The sequence below is a fragment of the Pholcus phalangioides genome, unplaced genomic scaffold, assembly GCF_987345545.1.
Source record: "Pholcus phalangioides strain wild (caught in Gottingen) unplaced genomic scaffold, Ppha-v1.0 ptg000010l_1, whole genome shotgun sequence".
NCBI classification, from domain to species: Eukaryota; Metazoa; Arthropoda; class Arachnida; order Araneae; family Pholcidae; genus Pholcus; species Pholcus phalangioides.
Window position 1 is genome coordinate 27592374 of NW_028301603.1, and position 27910 is coordinate 27620283.

General features: G+C 37.8%; 1 protein-coding gene across 2 annotated transcripts; it reads right to left on the minus strand.

Moving 5' to 3' along the window:
* Positions 1–376: 376 nt before the first annotated feature.
* LOC149081189 (calcium-independent protein kinase C-like) lies at positions 377–15703 on the minus strand. 2 transcript variants are annotated; one of them, XM_089237988.1, is made up of 8 exons: positions 15180–15703; positions 11990–12044; positions 8060–8219; positions 7426–7457; positions 6401–6483; positions 5172–5304; positions 4130–4272; positions 377–2566 (listed from the first exon to the last, which is right to left on the minus strand). In XM_089237988.1, exons 1-8 carry the CDS (start codon positions 15483–15485, stop codon positions 2525–2527), a joined length of 954 nt encoding a protein of 317 aa, XP_089094114.1. In that variant the 5' UTR covers positions 15486–15703; the 3' UTR covers positions 377–2524. The 2 variants fall into 2 exon arrangements, with proteins under 2 accessions (XP_089094114.1, XP_089094113.1); XM_089237987.1 differs by lacking the exon at positions 377–2566 and adding an exon at positions 2770–2979 and having other exon boundaries at positions 15180–15628.
* Positions 15704–27910: the final 12207 nt, after the last annotated feature.

Consider the following 27910-nt stretch of genomic DNA (forward strand, 5'->3'; position numbering starts at 1 on the left):
AGATCCCTTCATCTATTTACTCAGAGGGCAGATTGTTTCTTGGCCAACATTGTAAAATCCCACCCTTCAACTGAAAAGACATCTCTCAGTAGGGGATCTGGAGGAAAATGCTGATAAGGATTTTTTTCCTCTCCCTGGGGATCTGAAAAATAATCTTCCATGGAAAAAAAGTGAAGGTAAACCATTTTAATGTAGATTTATCCTCTGATTTTTTCCCCTTCAACTTTTCCCTGACTTTCCAGGTTGCTGGGAACCCTGTATTGATATCGCAAGAAGACAATTTCTAAAGATATTGTCATTTCATGTATTTTGGACAATATATATGCAACAATAAAGAAAATGATTTTTTAAAACATGAAACATAAAAATGACATAATAACCAACAACCAAAACTTGCGTGCATTTATTTATATTGACATGCACACCAGAAAAATATCAAACATAAAAATGCAATACATGTCAAAAAATACTAGTCTGGGATTTCAAGCATTACTGAATTGCTGCAGAAAATTCAAGTGAAAAAAAAACCTATTTCATCCTTTTGTGAATAGCCACATGTCCTTTTATTCATTTCAGGCTATTGACACACAAAAATATGCCATTTTTTTTTTACTTTCCCACCCTCTTCTTTTAAAGTTGAATCCAGTATCAAGTGTTGTTATCTTCATACATAAGAATTATAATTCATATTAATATGTATCAAGTAATATGTCGTCTCATTTCATGCTTTATATGAAATACGAAAGGAAAAAAAAAACCAAAACAAAACCATATGAAATGAATTAAATTTCCATGCAGCAATGCAAATATCTAAAATTACCAGAAAATAACTGCATTAATTATTCCCAAAAATAATTAATAGGAATATTATTCACCTCGTTGGGCATTTTCCCTGTGGCCTTGTATTTGTATTATACAGGGTGCATAGCAAATGGGGGGGGGGGCAAGGCATTTTACTGGCAAACTGTTGATCCCAGGGTATACTTCCAGTTAAATAAAATTTCCAAATAATGTGTATTTCTCAGATATGCCACTCATGTTGCAAGGAGTTGTATAGTTATTAAAATGAAAAAAATTAACTTTTTATGCAATCCCCGTGTTCCCTAAAACCCAATCAAAATGTTGTTGCCCTGTCTCTCCTGAATTGGGTTTTGGGGCACACAGGGATTGTATAGAAAGTTAATTTTTTCATTTTAATAACTAAACAACTCCTCGCAACATGAGAGGCATATCTGAGTAATACACATTATTTGGAAACTTTATTTAGCTGGAAGTATACCCCCTAGGATCAATAATTCGCCAGTAAAATGCCATACCTCATTTGCTATGCACCCTGTATATACATGAGAACACAGTTAAAATCAATTACAAGGGTTATTCAGAAAGTAATGATACACAATGTATAGGCAGAAAATATTCTATTGCATACATTGGCACTCTGTCATATGCTTCAAATATGTGCACCTGGTTGATACGCACAAAGAAATAGTCTCAGTTTATGGGAACCCAATAAACAAAATGCAACAATAAGGTGCTGTGAATTCTCTGGAGGTAGTAACCATATTCATGAATCCTAGTGACAATCACCAGCAATAGAATACACATTCAGCAAAGGCCAAGAAATTGAAATCTCAGTTTCAGTGAAAACAACCCTTTTCATGGACAGAAAAGGCATTCTAGTTGCCTTCATACCTACCCTAGCATTGCAATTAATGCTGTTGCATATTGCTAAACCTCCATTGCCTTTGATGGGCTATTCAAAACAAAAGGAAGAATATGTTGACAGGAGTGATGTCCATCTGTTTCGGCTCACGCAACAAATGTCACTAATGTGCTTCTCAAAAGATTCAAGTGGTCAATTTAAGACCATTCACTTTTCAGTGTTGACCTTGCATCTAATGAGAGACAACAAACAGCACATCCATGATGACAACACAATAAAAAAAGGAATTATAATGTGGTTCTGGTCATGGTTGTCTTATGAGCATCATGGGCCCCCCAGGCCAAATGATTTTTCTGAGGTCCTCCCTGATAAATTTACATGCTTACTCTCGGGAATTTCACCCCCCCTCGCATTTTTTGTACTCTTAATTTTGTGAGCGCCCCCCCCCCCACATTCTCTAGATGCCACCGGGTCATGCCATGGTGGGCCCATGTATTGAAAGAGCACTAGTTCTGGTAGCCAATTTCTATGACAGGCACAGAAACTAGTATTCAGACCCAAATAAATGTTGGGACAATGGAAGCAATTGTACAGAAAAATAATGCATGGACAATAAGTGGTAGAACATATGAATATATATATATGGTAACATATGAACAATTTGTGGTAGATATTTTGTCACAAAAAATATTTTGAATAGTGGTTGTATCGTTACTTTCTGAACACCCCTTATATGAAAGGAATAATCATGTTTCAAAGGTAGTCTACAAACTACATCATCATAAAAATCAAATAACACACAAATAAATGTATAACAATAACTGCAATAATTCTTCACCGATTGTTATCACTGGTGTTTGGCTACATTTCGATTTCTTCCCAGCTGCTATGTTGTTTGATTGCCTTGAAAAAGAATGTGAGAACAAAGCTTAAGAAAGATTTTTCAGGTAATATTTTTATGCAACTATTAATTGGAATTGTCACAAATGCTATCACTCTCATCCCCCCCCCCCTGCCTAGTGAAATATATAAAATATATATAAATGTATAAAAAAAATGTTTGACTGATAAACAAGTCTTTTAACATTTTGAAGTTGGAAATAAGTATCTCAGTATCATGGGCGAAGGTGCAGGGGGTGCTCCCCCAAACATCAATACCAGAAAAGACTATGCATGTATATGAATCAACATCATCATTGTATCTCCCCCACAGACTTTCAAGTTTATCTTCACCTATGCTCCCTATTATCCTGAAAACAAATCTTGTTGCTATTGGGTCCCTCCATCTCATACAAAGCAGATATAATAAGAATTTGCTTAAGAAATAAATTTACGTACAGTAGCACCGTAACACCACCAAAATTTCCATTAGCAGCAGAAAAGAGAAATAAAACAATATTTTATTAATATATATATACTATATTTAACATTTGCGAGGTTATAACAATTCAAAACTGTTTATATTGCCAGGATAGCATTACAAAGTATTTACTCAAATTTAACACACAGTTTTCAAAACCAATCCCATTAATTTGGGCAAGTGTTAGGCATTCACCTGTGACAACATCAGAAAAAAATATGTGCATGCAAGATATACAGAAAACTGGATGTTGTAAAGATATTTATTTTTTGCAATGTTGATTTTTTTAAGTTAAGGAAAAAACTAATTTCTGCCTCTACTGAGAGTCGAACCTGGGTCCCTCATTTGCCAGACAAGTGCTCTCACCACTAAGCTACAGAGGAGAGAGAGATTTTCCCCTTCATTGAAGCATATATATATACCGAACAGGACCGTGCAATGGACAGTCTGACACGATCAGCTGATAGCTCACGGACGACAAGCCACCAGATGGCTATATATATATGACATGATGTCGCTCTCCACTTGTTAATGCATCATACATGTCATAAAAAATATGTGGTTTTACAATAAAGTACACCGCCGCTGTGGTGGTCGAGTGGTCATAGTGACGGACTTGCATCGCGGGGACCCGGGTTCGAGCCCCACCGTCACCACAGTGGTGGTCGGCTGAAGTTGGTTTTCTGTGGTTCCCAACTTCGAGGCGCAAATGCGAGCCGCTCTCCCCGTTAAAAAGTCTCACCACAGAGAGCAACAGTCCTACAAACAGTACAAATATTCAGTCACTACACATCACTCACTTCACTTCTGAGATATAGATGGCAGCACTGAAAAATCATACACAACACTAGATACGCACTCAGACTGTTAAGTACATGCACTTACACTTCCGGCAAAACTCAGTAGGTAGTAAATTGCCTATGGCAATAGACCTGAGTTGTGCTCGGTTTGAAAAAAAATAAAAATAAAGTACACCTTTTATTTGGAAAAATGTGTTAGATTCGAGTTAATACTGTAATTTTTTTTCAAACAAAATTTGTGAATATATTGTTATAACATAATGAAATAAAATTCATAATACAGACTCCTGGGTGTGTATAACTTACTTTCATCTTCCGAACGGTTGTTTTTCCAAGCTTGTCACCAGACATCCCAAGGATACTCAGAACTTCTGCCAATTGTTTGGTATTGATACCACAACTGTTTGGAACATTTTTCTCGCAACGTATGTGTACATTCATGCTGCATGCTTAAGAAAAAGGATAGCCAATGTTATCAATATGAGCATAATAAAAGGATAATTCTTCTACATAAAGTTCAAGCCATGCACTCACAGATCCAACACATTTTAAATGCTTGTGCATAATATAGTCATAAAATAAAGTGAAACACAGACCCATCATTTCAACTTTTTCTGGGGGGTAAAGAACATATACTCAATATAATTATGTGTGTGTGTATATATATATATTTTTTCACCTTGTTTGGCAATTTTTATTGTATTTTTTGAAGTCAGGGATGGGCAATTACCCTCCCTGACCTCCCCCCCCCCAAATGACGGGCCTGGTGAAACACCAATATAACGATACTCAAGGGACCGGAGAAACATCATTATGAAAGGGGTTATCATTATGGATGGAATATAATAACACTGTGGGAAATGTGCTGGCACCAGAGAGTAATATCATTATATTAGGCGATTATAATTATAGAGGGTTTTTCTATACTTTCTATAATGATAGGATATAAATAGGATTTTCACTGAATAATAAATATACAGCCAAGATTATATATGTTACTGTAAATGTGATAAATCAGAGATTATAAGCATAAATGCCAGTTATTATGCATAATCACTAGATTTATCACATTTACTGCAACATATATACAGTGCTGTCTTAACGCATGGGCTCATCCGGGCATAGTCAAGGGGCCTCAAGTGCAGAGGGGGGTCTTGTGAAAATGAGATATGGTTAAAATTTTCTAAATTAAACGTGTTTTGCTTGGTAGGAAGGGCCTCAAAAAAATCACTTTGCCTGAGAACCCAGAATACTCTAAAGATGGCCCTATATATATGTTGAAAAATATGAACCAGTAGATATCGCAGCAAACATATTAAACAATAAAGGGAGAAAAAAATGAACTTGCCTTCACATTGTAAGCCTTGCCTGAACAAACCATATAACATAGAACCACAATGGTCACAAAATGTAGGCCTTTTATAAGTATGTGCAGTGAAACAGTGAGGAATATTAATGTTGAATCGACTTCCAGCAGCCACCTGAAATTATCGAAAATGCAAGCAATTACTAGAAATTAAGTATTCAATGAAAATGGATATCTTACACCACAGTATCAAAGGAACTCGTGCAATTTTTTACAGGGATCTGAACTATACGACATCCTAATCTGCTTTAAGGATGATTAATGAAGCAGCATACATTGAAACAACTACAGTGTTCAACCTTTTTACAACTGTGGACCAGTGAAAGTAAATGAACATTATTCCAGGCCTGCAGAAATCAAAGAAATAATTTCTGGACCTTCAAAAAAAATAAATAAATAGAATAGAAATAAATAGAAGTAATTTGAGAAGAGGCGAAATATAAATGAATAGGAGAAAATGAATAGTAGAAGAGTAATTCGCAGACCTAAAAATAAATAGTAGTTGGCTGATCAGCAAAATATAAATGAATGGAAGTATTTAGTGGACCTGCAAAAAAAAACCATTAAACAAATAAAAAAATAAATAGAAGTGTGTAACTTGCGGACTTGCAAATAGGAGAAAAAAAAAAATATGAGTAATTTTTTGACCAAAAATAAAAATAGAAAAAATAAATAAAAGATATAATTCATGGACTGACAAAATATAAATGAATAAGAGAAAAAATTAACAGTAAAAATAATTTTCTGATTGAAAAAAAAAAAAAAAAGTAATTTATGGACCAGCAAAAAAAAAGTAAATAGAAATATACGGTCACGAAAACATGAATTGAGCAAAATTTTTCCCAGACAGGTAGGATATTTTCATGAACTGGCGGTTGAAGAACATTGTCTAGTATTTTAATTTCAATTGAAAAATAAAGGGGGTAGGAGGAAACAGAAAATTAAGGCAAATTAAAAAAAAAATGTTTTTCTTTCCACTTGTGAAGCTGTCTTGAGAATCATGAGGAATGGCAATAATATGAATTTTTTTAAAACTTTATTTCAATGAAATCTTCCTCTGAGCCAGGGAAGAGTTTGATACTATAAACCACAGTACAGTACAGATTTGCAAAAAAACATAGGCTTAATTTTATTAGGATTAAAGATACATCTGAATATAATCATTCAATTGAGGAGCCATTAGAATAGCAGAATCAACAGATATTTATTACCTCATCAGAAGTTCCATCCCTGAATCCTAGGCACTTTGTGATGATAGATTCGTGGCACCTCTTGTGAACCACACAAGTGCAAACTACAAAATGAAATCAAGCAAACATGATGTGGCGTTTTTTGAACACAGACAGAATATATCGTTAAAAAATACAGTAAAAGTTGCTATAACCATGGGAAGCGATACAGGGGGAATGCGGCAGTTCCTGCAACTGGACTATTCATTGCACTATAGAAGTGTCCAATAATATTTAAGAAAATGGTTGAGACCTGTTTGCCCAGCGTAGTTTTGAAAGTTTCTAAGAAAGGAGGGGCAGATAAATTTTTCAAGGGAATTAACAATGATGTCAAAACCAGAGGTCATGCTCCGCCAATACGACTACAGATAAAATTATGTGTTTTTAGATAGCACAGAGATAAGATACAGTGTGTGGTCATCAAATCTATGGGAGGTACTAACATGTCATCTATGAAAAAAGTGAAGAGATTTAAAAAAATGACACTCTTCCCAGTCTCTCAATGTCTCCAAATATATTTATGTATAACTATTAAAAAAAGAGAAAAGAAAACATGTTTTTTTTTTAGAATTCCAGTTGTTGTTGTTGTAATGAATGTGTTGTTTTTATTCATAAATAACTCTCTTATAGAGAGTTCGTTTTAGTGTTACAAAGTTTCTCTTTATAAGCTGTACTCCTTATAACAGACTTTTACTGCACAAAATCAATATGCATCCAGAACATGTGTTTAATAGCGATGATACTGACGGCAGAACTTGTAATTTCTCATTTGCAGATGAATTAATTTTCATTTTGACACTTTAACAGAATTTTCTGTCACAAGCCACCATGGGTTTAGCTGGAAAAATACTGATCGAAATGAAAAAAAAACTTTGGCAGATGACGTGTGCTTGTACTGACTAGATACTACAGGAACAATGAAAATGAAGAAGAAAACTTGAAATTTTATTTTTTTGACATGAAGATCACTAAGATGAATGCTTCATGATTTAATATAGGAGTCTCACCTTGACACTGATATCCTTGTTTTCCAATGCCCCTACGAGAAAGAAAACAAATTAAAGAAAGGAAAATTTTCAACATGATAGAAATAATAAACAATAAGGTAAGCTTGAGAACTTGCGTGCCCCAATCCCAAAAGGTATATATGTCAATACCTGATGACTTGATCATAGCAACAGCAATCCAACCCAGCAAGAAAGGTGCTACTCACATATTTATCGAACTAAAAAGGGGTCAAAATAAAGGGTGCACCTAAGAACCTATCGAATTGGTCATTAGACCAACTTGCTTCAAGGACCAAATTATCTCCTGTCTAAAACAAAGTACCCTATAACTTGTCGTATAGCAAATTCCTATACTAATCACAACTCCCACAAACTAACAGAGTATTACCTTTTAAAGACACAAGGCAATACTGCTCTTTTCTATTAGTAGAGCAATATTGCCTTTTGCATGAAAAAACCATACTACTAATACCAAAACCGATTAAATGGTAATACAACCTCCATTCGTAAGGTAAAAATATAAAGCTATCACTCATCTGAGTGACAGAGGAATTTATTAGAACAAATAACTGCAGCGCACAAAAAAGTTTTAGCAAGGTAACAAATACTGAACCGATGCTTATCAAATACCTACCAAATAAATTCCCGACAATGAGAACAAAATGTGGGTTGTCTAAAGAGAGTGGCCATGAATTTGTGTCCATTGACTTGATGGACTCTTCTACGCATACCTTCCCGATGTCTGCCGAGGCCTTGTCTTTCCTTCAATCCATTAGCTTTTTGTGATGCATTTTCTGAAATTACAATACACAAAAATATACATATATAATGTATCTTGTACGTTACACATAAATGTTTGTCTAAAAAAATTAGAACAATTAAGAAACTTATGGCAATCATGAAATGCTCAAATACACTATGGCTGTGATTTAGATTTCCATCTTCTAAGAGGTTATTTTTGAGCACATCAGTGGTAAAAAATTGGCATAAAAAGGGTTGAATATCTTCCAAAATATCAAAATATTTTTTCCTTATTATTTAAAAATAATTAGGGAAAAAAATCAGAGAACAAAAAAAATCAATTATTAGAATAAATACTTCGTGCAAATGAACATCAACTTGTTTAAATCTTCCCTGGTTAAATGTGTAAGCCTACAATAATTCAATCTTAAAATTACTAGTACAAAAGAAGGAAATTTCTGCGAATGCAGTTATGTGTGTAAATATGCTAAAAAATATATTGTACTATGATCATTTTTGGCAATGGATTTTACGTGCAGTCATTGACAGATATGGGGCAGGAGCATGGTGGGGGGGGGGGAGGTTGATGACTAAGCCAATTGATCTAATGTTATATGCAATGAACTGACATCATCCTCGTGGCCCTCCCCCAGCTTTGAAGTCTATCTCTGCATATGTGCATAACACATATCTGGTCTGAATTTCAACCATGACTCTCATTGCCACTGTTGTAAAGCGATAGTAAGGTGCTTATAAAGGAGAACAGATTCGTCATCCTCCATCTTTGAATGTTTAATCATTGAAAGAAGAGAAGGATATAGAACAGTGATCAGATGTAGTGATTATACTGCTGTCAAACTTTTGCTCAAAGATGGCGAATGAGTCAGCCCAGTAATGTCTGACCACAGAAAGATGATCACCATCACACAATGAGAGGGTTCATTCTCAATAGGGCAAAACAGAGGATAAAAAGAAAAAAAACCTTGAGGATTGCTGCTGGAGGATGTTCCCCCCCCCCCGTTTTCCCCTTACTGAAGATGAATTAAAATGCCCTTTATAATTGAGTTAGTAGTTTTTTGTTATAGCCAAGAGGCTGTGTTATAAATCTGATTTTTGACAGCCGTAGAAGTGAAAAAAACAATTTTACCAAAGAAAATCTTATATATAAATGTGAAATTATGGATGTATGTTCTTTATACAAATTTACAGCTTTAGACTGATCGTCGCCAGATTTTGCATATATACCAAACAGGTCCGAGATTGAACCGTAGGCTACTTTAAAAGTTCGTCAGAGCACGGCAAATGCCCGAAATGGGCGAAAAACTGTCAGGCAACAATGGTTTTGAGGCCTTAACAATTACTTTCGGAACGTTTACTTTGGTTACCGTGGTTTCCAACAATGCGTTTCAGACGTGAATATATGCCTTTACAATGGTTTGGCACACTTTTGATTCTGTTATTATAACAGTTTATTCCTTTATAACGGTTTGTGTCACATTTCCAATCCTCCCAGTAATTGAAGAAAACCCGGGAAGAGCGCCGGGTATTATTGCTAGCCTATATTATTGCTAGCTATTATATACAGGGTGTCCTGTAAGTGCCAATGCGGCCTTTATCTTATCAACCGCCCATCGTAGAGGTATAGTTTCAATTTAAAAAATGCGTAAAAGGCGTTTGAATAATATTCGCTGCACAAGCTGGACGCATGACATCACTAACAACAGAGAACAACAACTACGACGACAAAACTCGGAATAAAAATGTTCAATGCCAGCTGATGAGCTCAATGCCCTGGCACGAAGTTAAAAAATTATCATTATCTACCAACATGCGAGTTCAACTGCAAAATGACTCAGCACTACTATCATTTTCACATCAGTTGATCAAACTTGGCAATAGAAGAATTCCCGTAAACTGAAGCGCTGGACTTATTAACAACTGGCAAAATCCATTTGGGAAAATAAACTCAGTTCAAGAACTTGCAAAGTCTTCCCAAACATTCAACAAAATCACCGAAACCATGAGTGGCTTTGTGAGATAGCGATTCTGGCACCGAAAAATGACAGTGTAAACAAGATCAACAAAAAAAAATCCTAAAAAGTATTCCGGGAGACTCCACATCTTACAAATCGGTTGACACTGTCATAGACTCAGCGCAAACAGTTCTGTATCCTGCAGAATTTCTGAACTCTTTGGATATTTCGGGTGTGCCACCACACAACTTGATTCTCAAAGTTGGAGCACCTATAATGCTTTTAAGAAATTTACAGACACCAAGACTCTGCAATGGCACCAAATTCTGCGTGAAGAAATCACACAATTGCATCATTGAAGCAACGATTCTAATTGGATGTGCCAAAGGAGAAGACATCTTTATTCCATGTATCCCAATTATCACTGAAGAAATTCCATTCACTTTCAAGCGATTACAGTTCCCGATTTGTTTAGCTTTTGCCATGACAATCAACAAAGTGCAAGACCAATTGTTAGTAGTGGCAGGTATCAACCTACTTGAGCCCTGATTTTCACACGGACAGCTTTACGTCGCCTGTTCGCGTGTTGGTAATCCTAAAAATTTGTATATCTGCACACCAGATGGAAAAACAAAAAATATTGTGTATCCACAAGCGATTGCCTCAAGTTTTTAATTAAAAAATAAAAGTAATTTTTTCTTACCTGATGCAGAAATTTTTTTGATTAAGAAATAATTAATAAGCTATACGTTTATAAATTTTTTACGGGGAGGGCAACGTCGCCGGGTATCAGCTAGTATCATATAAATTTTTAATGCAAGTGATACTCTATAATATTATAGGCAAGACCTTATTTTATACAACATAAAAAAATTCAAATTAATTCAATGATTATTTCGAAAGTTATAATTTTTTTACTAAAAATCTACAAAACACAGTGGTTCCATTTAAATCTCCTCCAGGCTTGAGGGGTTAAGATGCTTGCTTCAGCATCACTTGTAGCTGAAGATATGTGCATGTGCTTTGGCTCATTTACAGCTGAAGATGCCTGCCTCTGCTCCATTCACAGATGAAGATGTCTACTTTGACTTCATGTGCAGTTGAAAATGTCTGCTTCGGCTTCATCCGTAGCTGAAGATGCGTGCCTTGGCTCATTCATATCTGAATCTGAAGATGTGTGCCTTGGCTCATTCAAATCTGAAGATGCCTACCTTTGCTTCATTCAAATCTGAAGATGTCTGCCTTCCATGGGCGGAAATACGGGGGGGGGGGGACCCAGCATCAAAGGTGGAGTCGACTGATCTAATGTATATATGTATTGACATCATCATCGTGCCCCCCAGACTTTCAAGTCTATCTCCGCCTATGCTGCCTTCAGCAGAATGGGAATGACTGCTCTTTCAAGGAGCCGAATAATATGGAAAATTTGTCTGTCTCATAAAATGTGGGATGATCAAACAAGCTCACACAATTCACAATACCTCAGTAACAAATGGTGAATATGTTACAGATATGAAAGTCTCCCGATATGAAAAATACATTTAAGAGAATACAAAAGCAACACATGGAATTACTTCAGCGATGATGTCACTAGGAATTTTAATAAGGGGCCCTCCATTCAAGTATTACGTAAGCAGATTTTCAGCCATTTTTTACCCCCCCCCTCCCCCCGTCAGCAGCTTAGAATATTTCATATCTTCAAAAAGAGGTAGTTGATGACATAAGCAACCTTCAAACCCCCCCCCCCCTTTGTCATCAAAAGTCAGCAAATCCGAAACCCCCCCCCCCCCAATGCTGACATAATACTTGAATGACCCCTAACAGAAAATTTGCAGAAAAAAACAACTAACCTTGTGGCAACAGCTCAATAATTATGTGCATTTTACCAGAGGGCTCAAGATCAATCTGAAATAATAACAAAAAAAAAAAAATCAGATATCACTGATATTGGTCCATCTTAACTTTACACACTGAAATGTTTCTTTCTGGCTCTCAAGAAGAAACCATAGGAGACAATAAAAGCTGGAAAGGGCAAGTGCAGCAGAAAGAAAATTTCAAAAGAGGGTAATTCTTGAGAACATTCCGAGATAAAACAGAGAGGAGAAGAACAATTGGTCCCTTTCAGGACAGCAACTGGGGAACAGGTGGTTCTGGTGCCCTGGGCACAAGACTAGAGAGGGTGCCAAATTGCCCAAGGTGGCAAATTTATAGGGGAGGAAAATTTTAGGAATGATTGGTCAAGAATATTAGAGTAAAATTTGGAAAAGGTGACAAAACCATAAATCTACCTGTGTCTAGATAACAAGGGTTACGCAAGTGAGTGACCTAGAGAGAGTGTAAGTATGGTAGTCCTAGAGAGCAAAAAACTAGGTCAGAGAGTGACCAAAAGAATAACCTGGAAAGTGTGAGCATTTGAGAGACAAAAAAAAAATAGAGACCAAGTGAGTGAGAGATGAAAAGAATGGCCTAAAGCAGTGGTTCCTAAACTTTTGAAAGGGTTCGGAACCACTAGATTGGTTTGAAATGTGGGCCACTTAAGTGATCTGTTAATGCACGGCAGGTCAATGAAGTGATCTGGAAATGTGCCACCAGCTGCTTGATCGATCTGAAACAGTGCTGTGGATCACTTGAATGATCTGGGAAATGTGCAGCTGATTACCTAATTAAAGTGAAAATGTGTCAGAAGCCACTTAAGTGATCTGAAACAGTGCCCTGGTCGCTTAAGTGATCTGTAAAGGTACCGCAAGTAGGGCCAGATCTTGAATCCTGCAAACTACATGGCTGAAAAAGGTGCCAAATTTACCCCCTTTGAAAGGGGCAATTTTTTTACAGCACCAACTGAAGGGGAGGGGTGATTTTTCATTACCGAAATAATGTACCATGCACTTACACTTGAAAAACATCCAGAACTGGCCCTGAGAACACAAGTCACTTAAATGGTCTGTAAATGTGTTACAGGCCACTTAACCGCAAATGGAAACTTACACAATTCACTCCCCAGTGCCAGCCTTTTTTGCTAATAGGCATTTTGACATGGGCTTTTTATTAGTGGTATACTTTGAAATTTAAAATTTTTTTAATATTATAATGGATGGAATAATACTCTAAGGAAAAATCACAAAATAAAAAACATAAAATAATAATTAACAATTGTGTGATGATCTTAAAAAATCTTTGCACATGTAAACCAACATCACACTCAGTACGACAACATCAGCACATTGAAACAGGGAGACTCGCTCTCACTCGCTGACATTTGACGAAAAAAATTGAAGACATGGTCATAGACACAACCCAAGACGAAAACACAACAGAGGAACAACAAAAAAACATGATCTACTTAAACACTCTGAGCAACAACTACCGGTATTTACTGTCACCCTCACAGTAAGATCTATCTCGCTTCCTTATTATAAGACATGGGTATATGTATCAAGCAAACCCCTGTTCAAGGTCAATTCATTGCATTCATAGCAATAAATTACATAGGAAAAAATTTGTAGAGACGTATACATATGCTTTGGGCAGTTATTGCATAAACTCCATAAGACTTATTTATACACCTGGGGCAGTTAAGGGGTTGAGTGATCTGGTAATGTATTGCAGACCACTTAAGTGATGTGAAACTACACTGCAGGACATTTAAATGGTCTGTAATTGTGCAGCAGTTAAAATGCAAGTTAGTTAGGTAACATGGTAATATGCGCTGCTTATAAAATTATGTTCGAGATCGTGGGCCAAATGTGGCCCTCTGGCAATGGATCAAGCATGTATGACCCCAGAACAGAATGTTTTTCAATGGGTGTTAGTACTTTGTAAAGGGGTCTGTAGTATAATTTTCACTTGTCACCATTGCATGACACATTTAATGCTGTGAAAAAAATTGGAATTAATTTCATATTTTTTTGTTATGCAAATTTATAAAAGAAACACCACATTTTGGGTTTTATGAAAGGTAGGGAATGAAGTCCAAATTGACTTTTCGCAACCGGCAGGGGCACATCCAGATACTTTGTCAGCCAGGTAATCATACACTTTGGCTCCACATTCTGCGAGCTAGGGCTCGCTAGGCGAGGATCTTACGCTAGGATCTTTACATGTCCCTTGAAAGTGAATTGATAGTGTGAAAAAAAAAATTAATATGGATCATCCTGAAGACCATGGTAGAAGGAACAGTTAAATTTGGCGTAGTCTGGATTAGTGCTCCGGGGACCAGACCTGCCTGCTCCCCGTAGTTATGGCCCTGGCTACATGTGGTCTGCGGAACATTAACTTGTACAGAGGTGTGTGATGGCAAATCAGTCTTACACAATAGACAATTCAACACATTTATTAATGATTACAATACAAAACCTGCAACACAAGGACGATATGAAATGATCGAGTTATTCAAACAGCGAAGTGTTTTTTCCTGTACTAAGCAGGGGCGCACTCTTTCAATAAGGCACAGGCTGTGCCATCCAGTGGTGGATGCTGTCACCACACATGAAACATCAAAAAGGTTGGGAAACACTGACTTATAGAGTGCGTGTAAGCATGCGATTGACCAAAATAGAGACCTAGAGAGTGAGGTACCAGGTCAATGATTGGCTGAGAGAGTGAAGCACCAGGCCAGTGAGTGATGGAGAGGTGCATAAACATGGGAATAACGAAACGAGTGACCTAAAAAGCAACTAAGAGGACGGACAAGGATATATTTGCATGAGGGGGAAGGCTAGTCAGCTGCAGCCCAGGCATAGGCGGAGATAGACTTGGAAGTCTGGGGGGTCAAGATGATGATGATGTCAATTCATCTATACATATATGCATTAGATCTGCCGACTTCACCTTTGATGCTGGGGGGGGGGGGGCAATGCAACCCCACGCGCCCCCCCCCCCCCGTATCTCCGCCCATGAGCCCAGGACGGCAAATTTGAGGAATGATAAAGAAAATTGGGCTAGAATGGATAAAGGGCGGCAAGACCGACCTCAGGACATCGAGGGAGTTAGAGCCTCGAATAAGATGGCCAGTTAATGAACGAGAACAAACGGATCACGTACCCAAGTGTCAATAGTCTTTTCCTTGGCAGAATTGAGAAGCTCGTCGAAGGAAATATTACAGTTGGCCACGAAGTCCTCCGCGTCGCTTAAAAGTGCGAATCCGAGAGTTTGGGCGTCATGGACCTCGGTGGAGAAGGACTCGCCCCATACGAGAGTGAAAGTCTGTCTGGCAGATGTCGTCCTGTCTAAAACGACGCGCTTATCGACGTCAACGCAAGGGTCGATCAACATCAGCAGTTTTTTTCCGACGACGACATCGACGGCTTCGCAAACTTTCAATTTAAGGATACCAGTAAAGTGAAGCATTCTGTCTTCGTTTTAATTACACAAAGTCGAGCTCATCCATAAAAAGCCAAGACGCTCATCCTTTCCGGACCTCCGCCCTGATTTATCGCGAAAGATCCTGGAGCTTATCAGCAGCTATTTTTTTCTCCCTTTTAATCAACAAATTATTGCATCCTGTTGTTCTTGACCCACAACAAGCCTAACGATTGCGCATTTAAATATCGTCTGCTTCTGTTTGCGGAGCAGAGTTGCCAGATCCTTAAGAAATTTCCAGCCAAAATCATCTTCAAAAGTCGCCAAAAAGCACTGAGCTATGCCAAAAAGTGACCCAAAATATTTGAACTTCATATGGTCAGCCACGTATTAATGAAATTTGAAGTCCACTTTCGCTGTCATCTATCCAGTAATTCGAGAACTTCGTGAAATCCAGACCTGAATTAAATTTTTAGTCGATTCCTAGCTAACAGCTTTTCGTTAACAAATCAGAGAAAAAAAAGTGGCTTCATGTTGCTATCTATAATCTATACACTACTGATGTAAATATGGTTGGTCTTCTTAACTCACTGTAGCTTCACCGGAAAGCTGTACGGCTATAACCTATATGATGATTTCATGTACATAATGAGATAATTATATTTCTTCGATGAACAGTTTACTGTTTCAGTTTTATTTTATGACACTAAATGCAAGTTTTATTATTTTCTTCTAATATTAGATGGCAGCAGCTATTGCATAATTCTTTTTTAATTTTTCTAATGACGTTTTCCTGTCTGCCAATAGATGGCACCAAATTCCCGATGTTTGCGCGTTTCAAGAACTGCGCGAAGAAAAGAAACTATTGATGCAGGGACCCGAAAATTTTAGAATTTAGAGATCTCAAATTCAAACAGAGAATTTAAAGGTGACAAAAAAAAAACACCAAACATCTTGAACCCTATAGAGGTAGAGCGGCATAGGTGGAAACAGACTTGAAGATCGGGGGATGGAGAAATGATGATGTCAATACATAAAATGCATATTACGTATTATAAACTGAAGAGCCAAAAAAACTGGTACAGCCATGCGTATGCAAATAAGGAGATATGGAACAAATCAGAGTACGGCGCTGCGGTCGGCAACGCCTATATAACACAACAAGTGTCTGGCATAGTTGTTAGATCGGTTACTGTTGTTTCAATGGCAGGTTATCGAGATTTAAGTGAGTTTGAACGTGGTGTTATAGTCGGCGCACGAGAGATGGGACATAGCATCTCTGAGGTAGCGATGAAATTTGGATTTTCACGTACGACCATTTCACGAGTGTACCGTGAATATCGGGAATCAGGTAAAAACTTAAATCTACGACATCGCTGCGGCCGGAAAAAGATCATGCAAGAACGGGACTGACGAGAATCATTAAACGTGACAGACGTGCAACGCTTCCGCAAATTGCTGCAGATTTCAAGGCTGGGCCATCAACAAGTGTCAGCGTGCGAACCATTCAACGAAACATCATCGATATGGGCTTTCGGAGCCGAAGGCCCACTCGTGTACCCTTGATGACTGCACTACACAAAGCTTTACGCCTCGCCTGGGCCCGACAACACCGACATTGGACTGTTGCGGACTGGAAACACGTTGCCTGGTCTGACGAGTCTCGGTTCCAATTGCTTCGAGCTGATGGACGTGTATGGGTATGGAGACAACCTCATGAATCCATGGCCCCTACATGTCAACAGGGGACTGTTCAAGCTGGTGGAGGCTCTGTGATAGTATGGGGCGTGTGCAGTTGGCGTGATATGGGACCCCTGATACGTCTAGATACGACTCTGACAGGTACGTAAGCATCCTGTCTGATCACCTGCACCCATTCATGTCCATTGTGCATTCCGACGGACTTGGACAATTTCAGCAGGGCAATGCGACACCCCACACGTCCAGAATTGCTACAAAGTGGCTCCAGGAACACTCTGCTGACTTTAGACACTTCCGCTGGCCACCTAAATCCTCAGACATGAACATTATTGAACATATCTGGGATGCCCTGCAACGTGCTGTTCAGAAGGGATCTCCACCCCCTCTTACTCCTACGGATTTATGGACAGCCCTGCAGGATTCATGGCGTCAATTACCTCCAGCACTACTTCACACATTAGTCGAGTCCATGCCACGTCGTGTTGCGGCAATTCTGCGGGCTCGCGGAGGCCCTAAACGATATTAGGCAGGGGGACCAGTTTTTTTGGCTCTTCAGTGTATATAGATCACCCATGTACATCTAAGACGCCTTCATATAAAGGCGTTCTATGTACATCTTTCGTGCTGGGGGGCGGAGGGGGAATGCCCCTTTCCCCACCCACAGGGGGAACTCATATGCTTTCTTTAAGGTAGAAATATTTTTGTAAGCCCTTGAGTCAGACAAAATTATTTTTAATCTTTCTTAACCTCTGTATAAAAGATTTTCAATTTTCCAATAAATTGTTACGCTATTATTTTTGTGCATGGGTGAAGATACGGGGAATAACCACTTCCCCCCCCCCCAAAGAAAAAAACCCCATCAAAGACGTGTGCAAGGCCGTAGCGAGAGGAACCTTCCCCCCCCCCCCGAAATGTGAGAAAATGACCGAAAAAGATGGCCAAATCTATTGTTCTATCACTTTTGGCCCCCCTCCGAATTTTTAGGTATGTAAAAAGTAGCATATGCAGGATTTTCTCAGGGAAGGGGGGGAGTCAACAACTGGCACAGGAGAAACCAATAAGTGATTGAATTTAAGCATAGCCCTCCCACCCCCCGCGAAAAGGTGCGGCTAACAGGGCTCCAGCCCGGAACGATTCTTATCATTTTTTGTTTTTCGTACTAAATATTCACTATGGAGGAGCACACCAAAATTCCAGCCTAGGGGCTCCTGATGCAGGATGTGGGAGCCATGAATTTAAATGATAATATTGTATGATTTCTTCCATATCTATCACCGTTCCATATTTTAAGACGATTGATGATTATGCATATAGTTATGCCGATTACCAATTTATCACTTTTACTATAGCATATGTGTGTATTAACATCACATACACACATCATCATGTTCTCTCCCACCCCCTTAAGAACTTCAGTTTACCTCCGTCTATGTTTGGGCCAATTTAACGCAAGGCGACCCACCCTTAAAGTAGGAGAAAAGTACTTCTATACCTTTTTTAAGGACTCACCCTTGCACCACCTCAAAAGGGCCACAACTAGGAGGGAAACAGCATGGCCCCCCACAACACAGGGCCGTCATTTCAACTTTTTCCGGGGGGGGGGCAAAGCACATTTACATAATGGTATATATATATATATATATATATATATATATATACCATTTTTAATGTATTTTCAAAAGCCGGGGGGGGGCATTAAATGAAGGGCCTGCCCCACAAGGGGTGGGCTGGCAAGGCTCTAACCCTAGGGCCCGGGATGATTTTCATTATTTTTTTTGTTTTTCACGCTATAAATCCACCATAAAGGGGCCCGTGAAAGTCTGGTGGGGGGCCCACAAACGATCCCAGCCTAGGGATGGGTTTGGTGCCCGAGGCACTGGACTAGAAGAGGAGCAGAATTTACCCTTTAACTGCATGTTAGTGCTCCCCATGGAGCACTAAAATGCTTGCTCAACCCGGCTGACAAAGTATCGCGACCCTGCTCGCGAGTATGAAATCCGGTGTAAGCATTGAGCACTCTTTGGTGCTTGCGAGCAACAGGTTGAAGATGGCTGACCTAGAGCAGTGGTGCGCAAACTTCTAGAAGCACGACACCCTTTTGACAATTATCGGCGACCCCTGCATGGACTGACCATATGTCCTGGAAAACCAGAACATCCCAATTTTTTGCCAGTAAATGTGCTCCTAAAAGCCCTTTTTCGGAACGCTTGTTTCGATTACGATTAGACATTATTGACTTCCAAAGATATTTAATTTTTTTAATATTATATGAATATTTACTTTGTTTTTTTATGTACTTATGCAAGATGGAAATGTAGCGGTATGGTTCTTGATTTTCGTATACAGGGTGACTAACAAAGAATCATCCGATTTCAAAATGATTCTGCACTTAAAATCGACCATTAACAAAAACTGTTCATAAAACGTAGACACATTTCCCCCGCATATTCACATATCATTCTATTCTGTGTTTTTAATTTCTAAGACATATGCAATTTTGAAATCGGGTGATTTGCTCTAAGTCACCCTGTAAAAGTACTAACTTGATATCGTCCGCCGCATGCCAGAAGCGCAAATGTGAAAATTTTCCTTTTTTTATCAACTGTTTTGATACCTTATTGTTTTGCTATTTAAGTTATGCCTGAAACGCTAATGTAACACACGTGCTTCAATAATGCCCTATTGAAAGACGTTACAAAACATTTTAGGAAAATAACTTGCACAGGATAACATGGGTAGAGTACACATTCAAATGTCATTTCCCACGTTCTTTCTTTTGCAAGGACATTGCACATTTGTGATTCTGGCATGACAAAGCCGATATACTATTGATTATTGTACAAGTAGAATATATTAAAATTACATTGTCCGATACACGGTAATTGGCTCAGCTGAATAAAGGCATTCTTTAGTTTTGAAATTTATTTATTATGAATTTATTTAGAAATTTTTATTTTGGATAATCTCTCGTGACCTTGCTAGTTCATTGACTCGACCCCGCGACCCAATTGCGTACCAATGACATAGAGCATGTGTAAATTATCAAAAGAGCGAGAGACCTATAAAGAAAGGAATCATTTCCATGAGCGACCCAAAGGCAGGGCCGTCTTAAGAGCATCATGGGCTCCCGGGCCAAGTGATCTTTCAGAGGCCCTACCAGGCAAATTCTCGTAAATTTCAACCGGATCTCATTTTTGTGAGGCCCCCCTTTTCTCTTGGGGGCCCCCCGGGCCGTGCCCGGGTGGGCCCATGCCTTAAGACGGCACTGCCCAAAGGGTAACCTAGAGCTGTGTTTCTTAACCTTTTTTTGTCCGTGGCCCCCTTTGAACCATTTCTTTTTCTCGTGGCTCCCCTGTCTTACCCAGAGTTTTCACCTCTCATCTAGAAGGAAGACACTTTATACGAATTGAAATGATTTTTTTCAGTGAATTTATACTGAATGAAAATATTGCAAAGAAAATTGGCCTCCAGACCACTAGCCTAGAATTTATTGATCTCCCCGCTAGTCCGAGTTCTATCAGGACCGTCTCAATATCATGAGGCCCCCTCCTTAGGCAAAGCGATGCCCATACTTTATCTGGAAATAAACAGCCTACATATTTCCTATATTTATTTTGAAAATTAATTGTACTATACAAAATATCATAAGGTGGGGTCACTTATGGGCATGAAGCCCCTCACAAGAGTGGGACTGACAGAGCTACAGCCCGGAACCAAACTATGGTTTTCATAATTTTTTTTTTCATACAATAAATTTCATATAGGGAAGGGTGTCTGAAAAATTTAGCCGGGGACTTGTGAAAAACCCCATCCTAGGAGAACTTGTTGTAAAATGTAGGCGGTGAGGCCTGGGTGGGTCCATGCCCTAAACAAGGCCCTGGTTTTATAAGTGGTTTTGTTGGATTCTTTCTTCTCACTGTAAGTGTTAGTCACTAATATAAAATCTTCATTTCTTCACACCTTAATTTCTCTTCTCAGCTCTCCAAAACACCTGTCATGGCTCCTTTCTCCATTTCCTTCCGTGGCCCCCTTGAAGTATCCCAGTACCACAAGGGGGCCATATGGCTCCCGGTTGAGAACCACTGACCTAGAGCATGTGCAAGTATATGAGCAATCAAAAGAACGACTTGGAGACACAGGTGTACTTGCAAGAGGTGGGGGGGGGGGGGCAAGCTGGATGGCAATTTCGGGGAAAATAGTAAAGAAAATTGGGAATTTTTAGGACTCGAATGGGAGAAGGGAAGCCAAATTCATAGTCAACAGGCTAAAAACCATAAATGCGCCTCTGGTGAACACATCATAAATATCTTGGCAATTCTTTTTTGCAGATAAAAACATGAAGGTGAAGTGTATATATGGAAATAAAAATAGAAAAAGTCCCATTATTTTTTTAATTTAAAATTTTACTTTAACTCAAATTTTATTTTCTGTCCAGATATGGGACTTAAATTCCAAAAGTTATTTACAGTTTTAAAAATCATTAACAGTGCGAAAAGTTATTTTTATATCATTTTCAATATTCTAGTCACTCTATCAGTCCACGGTAAATGAACAATTAACAAATATCGATCTCCTGATCACAAAAGCAAAGTTTGAGGGGGAATAATCATAATTTTCAGGTCATCCAAAAAGCAAAGCCAACACAGAAATCACATCTTCTACCCAGGACCACCCTTACCAGATGCGCTGGGGCCCGGTAGCACGGCCCAGTTTTTGTTTCCCTTCTGTGAGAGAGGGGGAATCAAAAATTCTGAAAATGAAAATACAAATAAATTGGACAAATGCAAATAAAATTTGCAATGCAAGAAATAATCTCAGAATTTATGAAAACTCAGAATCGCAGAATTGATGAAAATTTAGAATAAATGAAAGAAATAATTTCAGAATTGATAAAAATTTAGAATCCTAGATTGATGGGGGAAAAACTCAGAACCCCAGAACTGATGGAAACTCAGAATTGTCAAAATGCCAGAATTGATGAAAGAAATCATTATTACCATAAATGCCGGGCACATCGACAGCTGTCGCACACCCCTACAAGGGGGCTCTACTTCTACCCTGGTACAATGAAAAAGAAAATGTTACATAGTGATACAGCTCAAGTGATACACACGAACACAAATTTTTTTTAAAGAACGAGACACACACAAAATGACATGAAAAAAATAATAACACCAAAACTTGCATTTATTTATATTGCTTTGATATGTACATGAAAAAATATCTGGGCGTTGTATGTCAAAAAGGGCCAACATGAGATATAAAGAATTGGCAAATCACTGCACAAAGTCAGGGGGAGGGGGAATTAAAATACCCATCATTTCCTCACTTTCGAACTGCACGTAGGCTTTTCAATATCATATCATTTCGGAATATCAACACATAAAATTTTGCCTCCATTTTTTTGTTAAAAATACCCCCTTACGTTGAAGATAGATTCGGTTATTTATTAAGTGCAAGAAAAAGGAGTGAAAATCTCTTTGGCACCAGAACACAATCATCATTATTATTATTATTTGTTCCACATGGAAGACAGGGATGGGTTAAAAGCCGTTTTTTTTCTTCTTTCCAACATTTTATCAAAAAAGAAAAACAAGGGCTTACAAAAAAAAAAAAATAACGAACAAAAACGAAAGTGTATTAAACCTTAACACTGCCACATGATCATCAGTGAATATTTCTGCCGTAATACAGGGTGGTCCAGAACTCCAACGGCAAACTTCTAGGGGTGATCGTACACATCAAGACAAATAATTTTTGCAATGGAACCTTGGGTCGAAACACAATTATTTAGTCTGAAACGATGCTGGTAATGGAAAAATTGCCAAACAAGCAGCAACATATCCAGGGCAGTGGATTGGCCATTGTGGACCTGTGGCATGGCTTGCACACTCCCCTGACCTGAATCCACTGGACTACATACTTCTGGAGCCAGGGCTGCAACTAGATGCGTGCTCACCCGGGGCAAGCACACATTTTGACGCTCTCTTTTAATGTTGAATGAGAGGTTTCAGAATGAAATTTGTGCCACTGTGCTAAAGCCATGTCATATCAAGGCTAATATGTATCAAGGCCCAATATGTTCCATGGGTGAATAGTGTGGCGGCTCCACCATTGACAATAGTCATCAAATGTTGGAGGCTGAAAGGTATTGGGAGGCTGGTCAAGTATCTTTCAGCTTCCGACCCAAGTCAAAGGTGTCGCCTTCCTTCCTGATCCTTCAATTCGTCTGGCCACACATTGTTCAAAGAACGACAACAGTCACAATATGAAGAGTGTTCTGGAAAAACTGGTTTTGTTCTTGCGAATATTCACCAAGGAGTATTAGGCCAAGATGGGCCAGTATGTAGCCAGCCTATGCCAATTCTTTGCATCAGGAAAAGGCAAATATTTGCTATTGGGCCAGCCTTGACACGAGTGTGACTGGCTTAAGACTCTAATTCTAAAGGCTTTAAAATATTGAATCTGGAACAATTTAATTTGAAAATTAATAGTAGACGTTCTGTGAATTTAATTGTTGAAATTAAAATTGTGTGGAAAAGATTTCTTGTATTTCCTAATGTCGTCTACAAGTGATTCTTTAAACAATGAACCACGGATGCAATAATTAATTGGGACTTATTGCAGCCACTTTGCTCACACAGCCTGTTACATTTGTATGTCTTATTTCTTTGACATCAGCGACCTGCAGCTGTTTCTGTCCTTAGTTTTCTGATTGAATAAATGTAATTCGACCTACAATTCCATTGCAAATAAATTTGTCTTGACGTGTATGATCACCCCTAGAAGTTTATCTGTGGAGTTCTGGACCACCCTGTATGTCTTTCACATCATGATGCATTTGAACATGTTCAATGCTTCATGAACAATTGAAATAGCCAGAGATAATGCATATGCAACATTTCGTTCATTAAATGCTCACAAAATTAAATTACTCTCTTAATAAGGGGAAAAAACACCCAAATTATACAACACTAAAACAGCATATAAACCAATTTCGCATTTAGACAATTAATCCACATATTCACTGAATCATGGAAATCATGCAAAATGCAGCAGTGTTGCCTGTGTGAGATATTAGGGACTCTTAGCAGCGAATTCAAGATGCGAGACAATAACCCTAGAAGGTTCTGGCGAAAGTATGGCTAAAATGAAAGAAAAACAAAAACATACCATATTATGATCAAAATAGAATACAACATAAGTGCCAAAACTTATCAGAAAATCCAATTCGATGTTTATTTAACATATTTATGAACTGATTTTGATGGAGAATTTTTATTATTTTTTGAGGCAAGTTCTTTCATCACATGAAAAAAATATGCGTTTATAAGTATGGTATGCACTGTACATATTTTCATAAAAGATATAATAGACAAGTTGCTGCTCATATATTGCTTCTGTGGATTTCCTGTGGCTAGCATTCTTTAGTTACACACATATCCATATGGAAAGGATGTGAGCGGTACCCGAACAACCAAACCAAATGTTTCCAGTAGCAGGTTAATATGAATAGAAAACTAGAAAAGAATCAATTCAATCATAAATATCCTTCGTTTTACACACAGAGTTACCAGATTTCAGCTGCACTGGGCACTGCTTGAAGAGAGTGCCTAATCCAAGTTGAAAGGCCAAAAAAAAAGCTTTCTTGATAAAAAAAAAAACATGGTTAAGGGTAATTTTTTTAGAGCTGCCCGTGTGTCTGGTTCACTATTTATATTTGTCTATTTTTCTCGTAACCCTCACGGGTGGTGGGTCAGGGTGTGCTATGGATTAACCAGGGGATCTCAGAAAGAATTTTTTTGGGGAAGGGGGGTCCCGTGAGCTTGCATGAGAAAACAATTTATTGCCCTTCATTGTGCTAAACTAAATATTATTCTGTCAAGAAACTCATTTCATTGGCGTAAAGTGTCCATGGGACACATAGGATACCTCCCCTATGTTACTATCATTAAACCAGACATGCACCTCCTCCATATTCCTCTGCGGAACTTCTAATGAATTGGTACACGTTAGAATGTGTGTGCACGTATAGTGAACTGTCTGTAAAGTTTGTTTCTGTGTAATGCTTGTTATGCGTAGTGCTGCCATCTGCAATCAATTTTTTAAACTATGAGTTTTTTTCTCAACTCATAGTGAGTGGAGCATAATGTGTGAATAATTATACTGTTGTAGGCCTGTTGCTCTCTGCGGCGAGACTTTTTAACAGGGAGATCAGCTTGCATTCGCGCCTCGAAGTTGGAAACCGCAGAAAACCACCTTCAGCCGACCACCACTACGGTGACGGTGGGGTTTGAACCCAGATTGGATCCGCTTTGGATCCATACCTGTCCTGCTTCGAGGAGATTCCTGGGTTCTCATTTTAAACACAAATTAATTTGATCATTTATTGGGAGAAGTCGAAACCTTTTCGAAAATGAAACCAAGCATGCTATTTAATTTTCTGACTACCGTTGAACACTGTTCAGAAACCCTAAGCTACTTGTCAATGAGGATTCCCAAATCGGTGAACCTAGTTGCATCCAGAATAATAACACCAGTCAACACAAAAAATGTTAAATTTCCAAGAATTTATACACATGCTCAAAGTGGCAAACGCTGCATAACAAATGAGAATACATGAAAGAAAAAAAATTCTGGAATCCTGAAAATGAGAAGGCAAAAAGGATAAATTTCAAAAAACACATGTGGATGCTCGAAATGGCATTCTAATTTATGAGGAATGTCTGATAACCCTATTTCCATGCTCCTACAGTAAAGATGTTAATTTAGACTTGGAAGAATTATCCAACACATTAATTGCATGTAATGAAACAGCCACCTCTTTAAAATTAAATTTTGCCTCCATAACAAAGACGCGAACTCTTAATATTAGATGAAGTCTTGGCACACAAGTCGGAAGATGATGTCTCAAGAAAAAAAGAAGATATCTAAATAGAGCATAATAGAAGAGGGGGGGGGGGAAAGAACATATCGATGCCGATATATTTTCATCGAAGCAACTCAAACACATCTAAGATAATAATATATATAATACAAACAGCATTAATTATTCCCAAAAAAATAAATTTTTTAAAAAATATAGTATACTACGTACATTATACACATGGCATATATACAGATAATTAAAATTGAAATACGAAATAATCGTGTCTCGAGGGTAGTCTACAAACTACATTTTCATAACAAAATAAGTGATTGGATAAATAATATATAACGATAAATAATAACTACAATAATTTTTTTAAGAAAATATATTTATAGATCGATCTGACAGGGGTGAGAAAAAAAGCATATTGGAAATGCCCGTGATTCACAGAATTTTCCGTGTCAGGTTTGTACATTGAAAAAAAAAAAAAATTTACACAAGTGTAAATAATAGCAGTGCATAGATCATTCCGTCACAATAAAGCTTTTACACTTTGCATATCACAATTTTTTCCCCTTCATACCTCAAAGCATGAGTCTGCGTCTTATCAGATAAATTCTTTTCTAGAAAGAGAAGTCAAACATGTGAGCTAAGTCGTTGATGAGCGATTTTCAATGCGCAATCGCTTATTGCGAATTGTAGTCTTATCTCATGCTTGGAGGACTATACTTTCCAATGTCATGGGTTTTTTTAAAATTCAATATCTTAAATATCGTCCCAGAAAAATTTGTATAGTGTTTATACATATCACACTGGATTCTACAGAGCGAAACAGACAACTGTAGGTAGAAAACAAAAGAATAGTAGTACATATATATATATACACACTGGAATTTACAGCGTGGAAACGAAAACCATTTTCCATGATGAACGAATTTAGCGGTATAACTGCTAAATGATTTCTAACATAGTTAAAATAATACATTTTTTTCCAAACACTCATAGTGCAATAACAATATTGCTTCAAGCTTTCCATTGGTTCAATAAAGTTACTTCCCCCCCCCCCCCCCAAAGAAACACTACGAATGTCTGTATTGCTATTCACATTTGCGTTATTCTTTATAATAAACAAAAATTAAATGATTGAGTGCAGTGTATTGAAAAAATGGGATGAGAAATACAGATTTTTTAGAACACGGTAGTATCTTGATTAACAAAGCATCTGCAATCTTTTTCTTAAATGAGATTTTTCTCTCTTGTTTTTTTTATGGTCCAAAAATGATTTTAAATGATTTTTTTTGTCCAAAATCTCTATTTTTTATGGTCTACAAATTATTTATCCTACTTATCAATATTTTGCTAGGCTGCAAATTATATTTCTCCTATTTATTTTTTGCTGGCCAACATAGTTTTATCCTAAAACTTATTTTTCCCCCCCCAAGTCTGTAAAAATTATTTCTCTTATTTTTGCAAATTATCTTTTATTTTTCCTGGTGTACAAATTATTTCTTCTAATTATTTTTTGCTGGTCTGCACAAATCATTTCTCCTATTCAATAATTGTTTAATCTCTGTAAATTATTTCCCTTATTTTCTGCCAGCCTGCAAATTGTTTCTTTTACTTCTTTTTCCTGGTCCATAAATTATTTCTTGTGGTCTGCATATTATTTCTACTTATTTATTTTTTGCCTGTTCGAACAATTTCTCTTATTTTTTTCTTGTTCCACAAATTATTTCTCCCAATTATTTTTTGCAGGTCTGCATGTTATTTCTATTTATTTTATCTTTTTGCACAGTCTGCTTTATTGTTTCTCCTATTTACTTATTGTTTGCTTGTCCGCAGCTGTAAAAAGGTTGAAGAACAATGTTTTATACACACATCTTTAAACTGATTATCTGAAATG

What these genes read in the sequence shown, in the direction of transcription:
- LOC149081189 (XM_089237987.1), bottom strand. Translation starts at nt 15,485, where the DNA reads ATGCTTCACTTTACTGGTATCCTTAAATTGAAAGTTTGCGAAGCCGTC. An exon ending in AAAAGACTATTGACACTTGG is followed by an intron (nt 12,045 to 15,179) that starts GTACGTGATCCG and finishes TTATTATTTCAG; the next exon opens with ATTGATCTTGAGCCCTCTGG. An exon ending in GGGATGGAACTTCTGATGAG is followed by an intron (nt 5,305 to 6,400) that starts GTAATAAATATC and finishes CGATAATTTCAG; the next exon opens with GTGGCTGCTGGAAGTCGATT.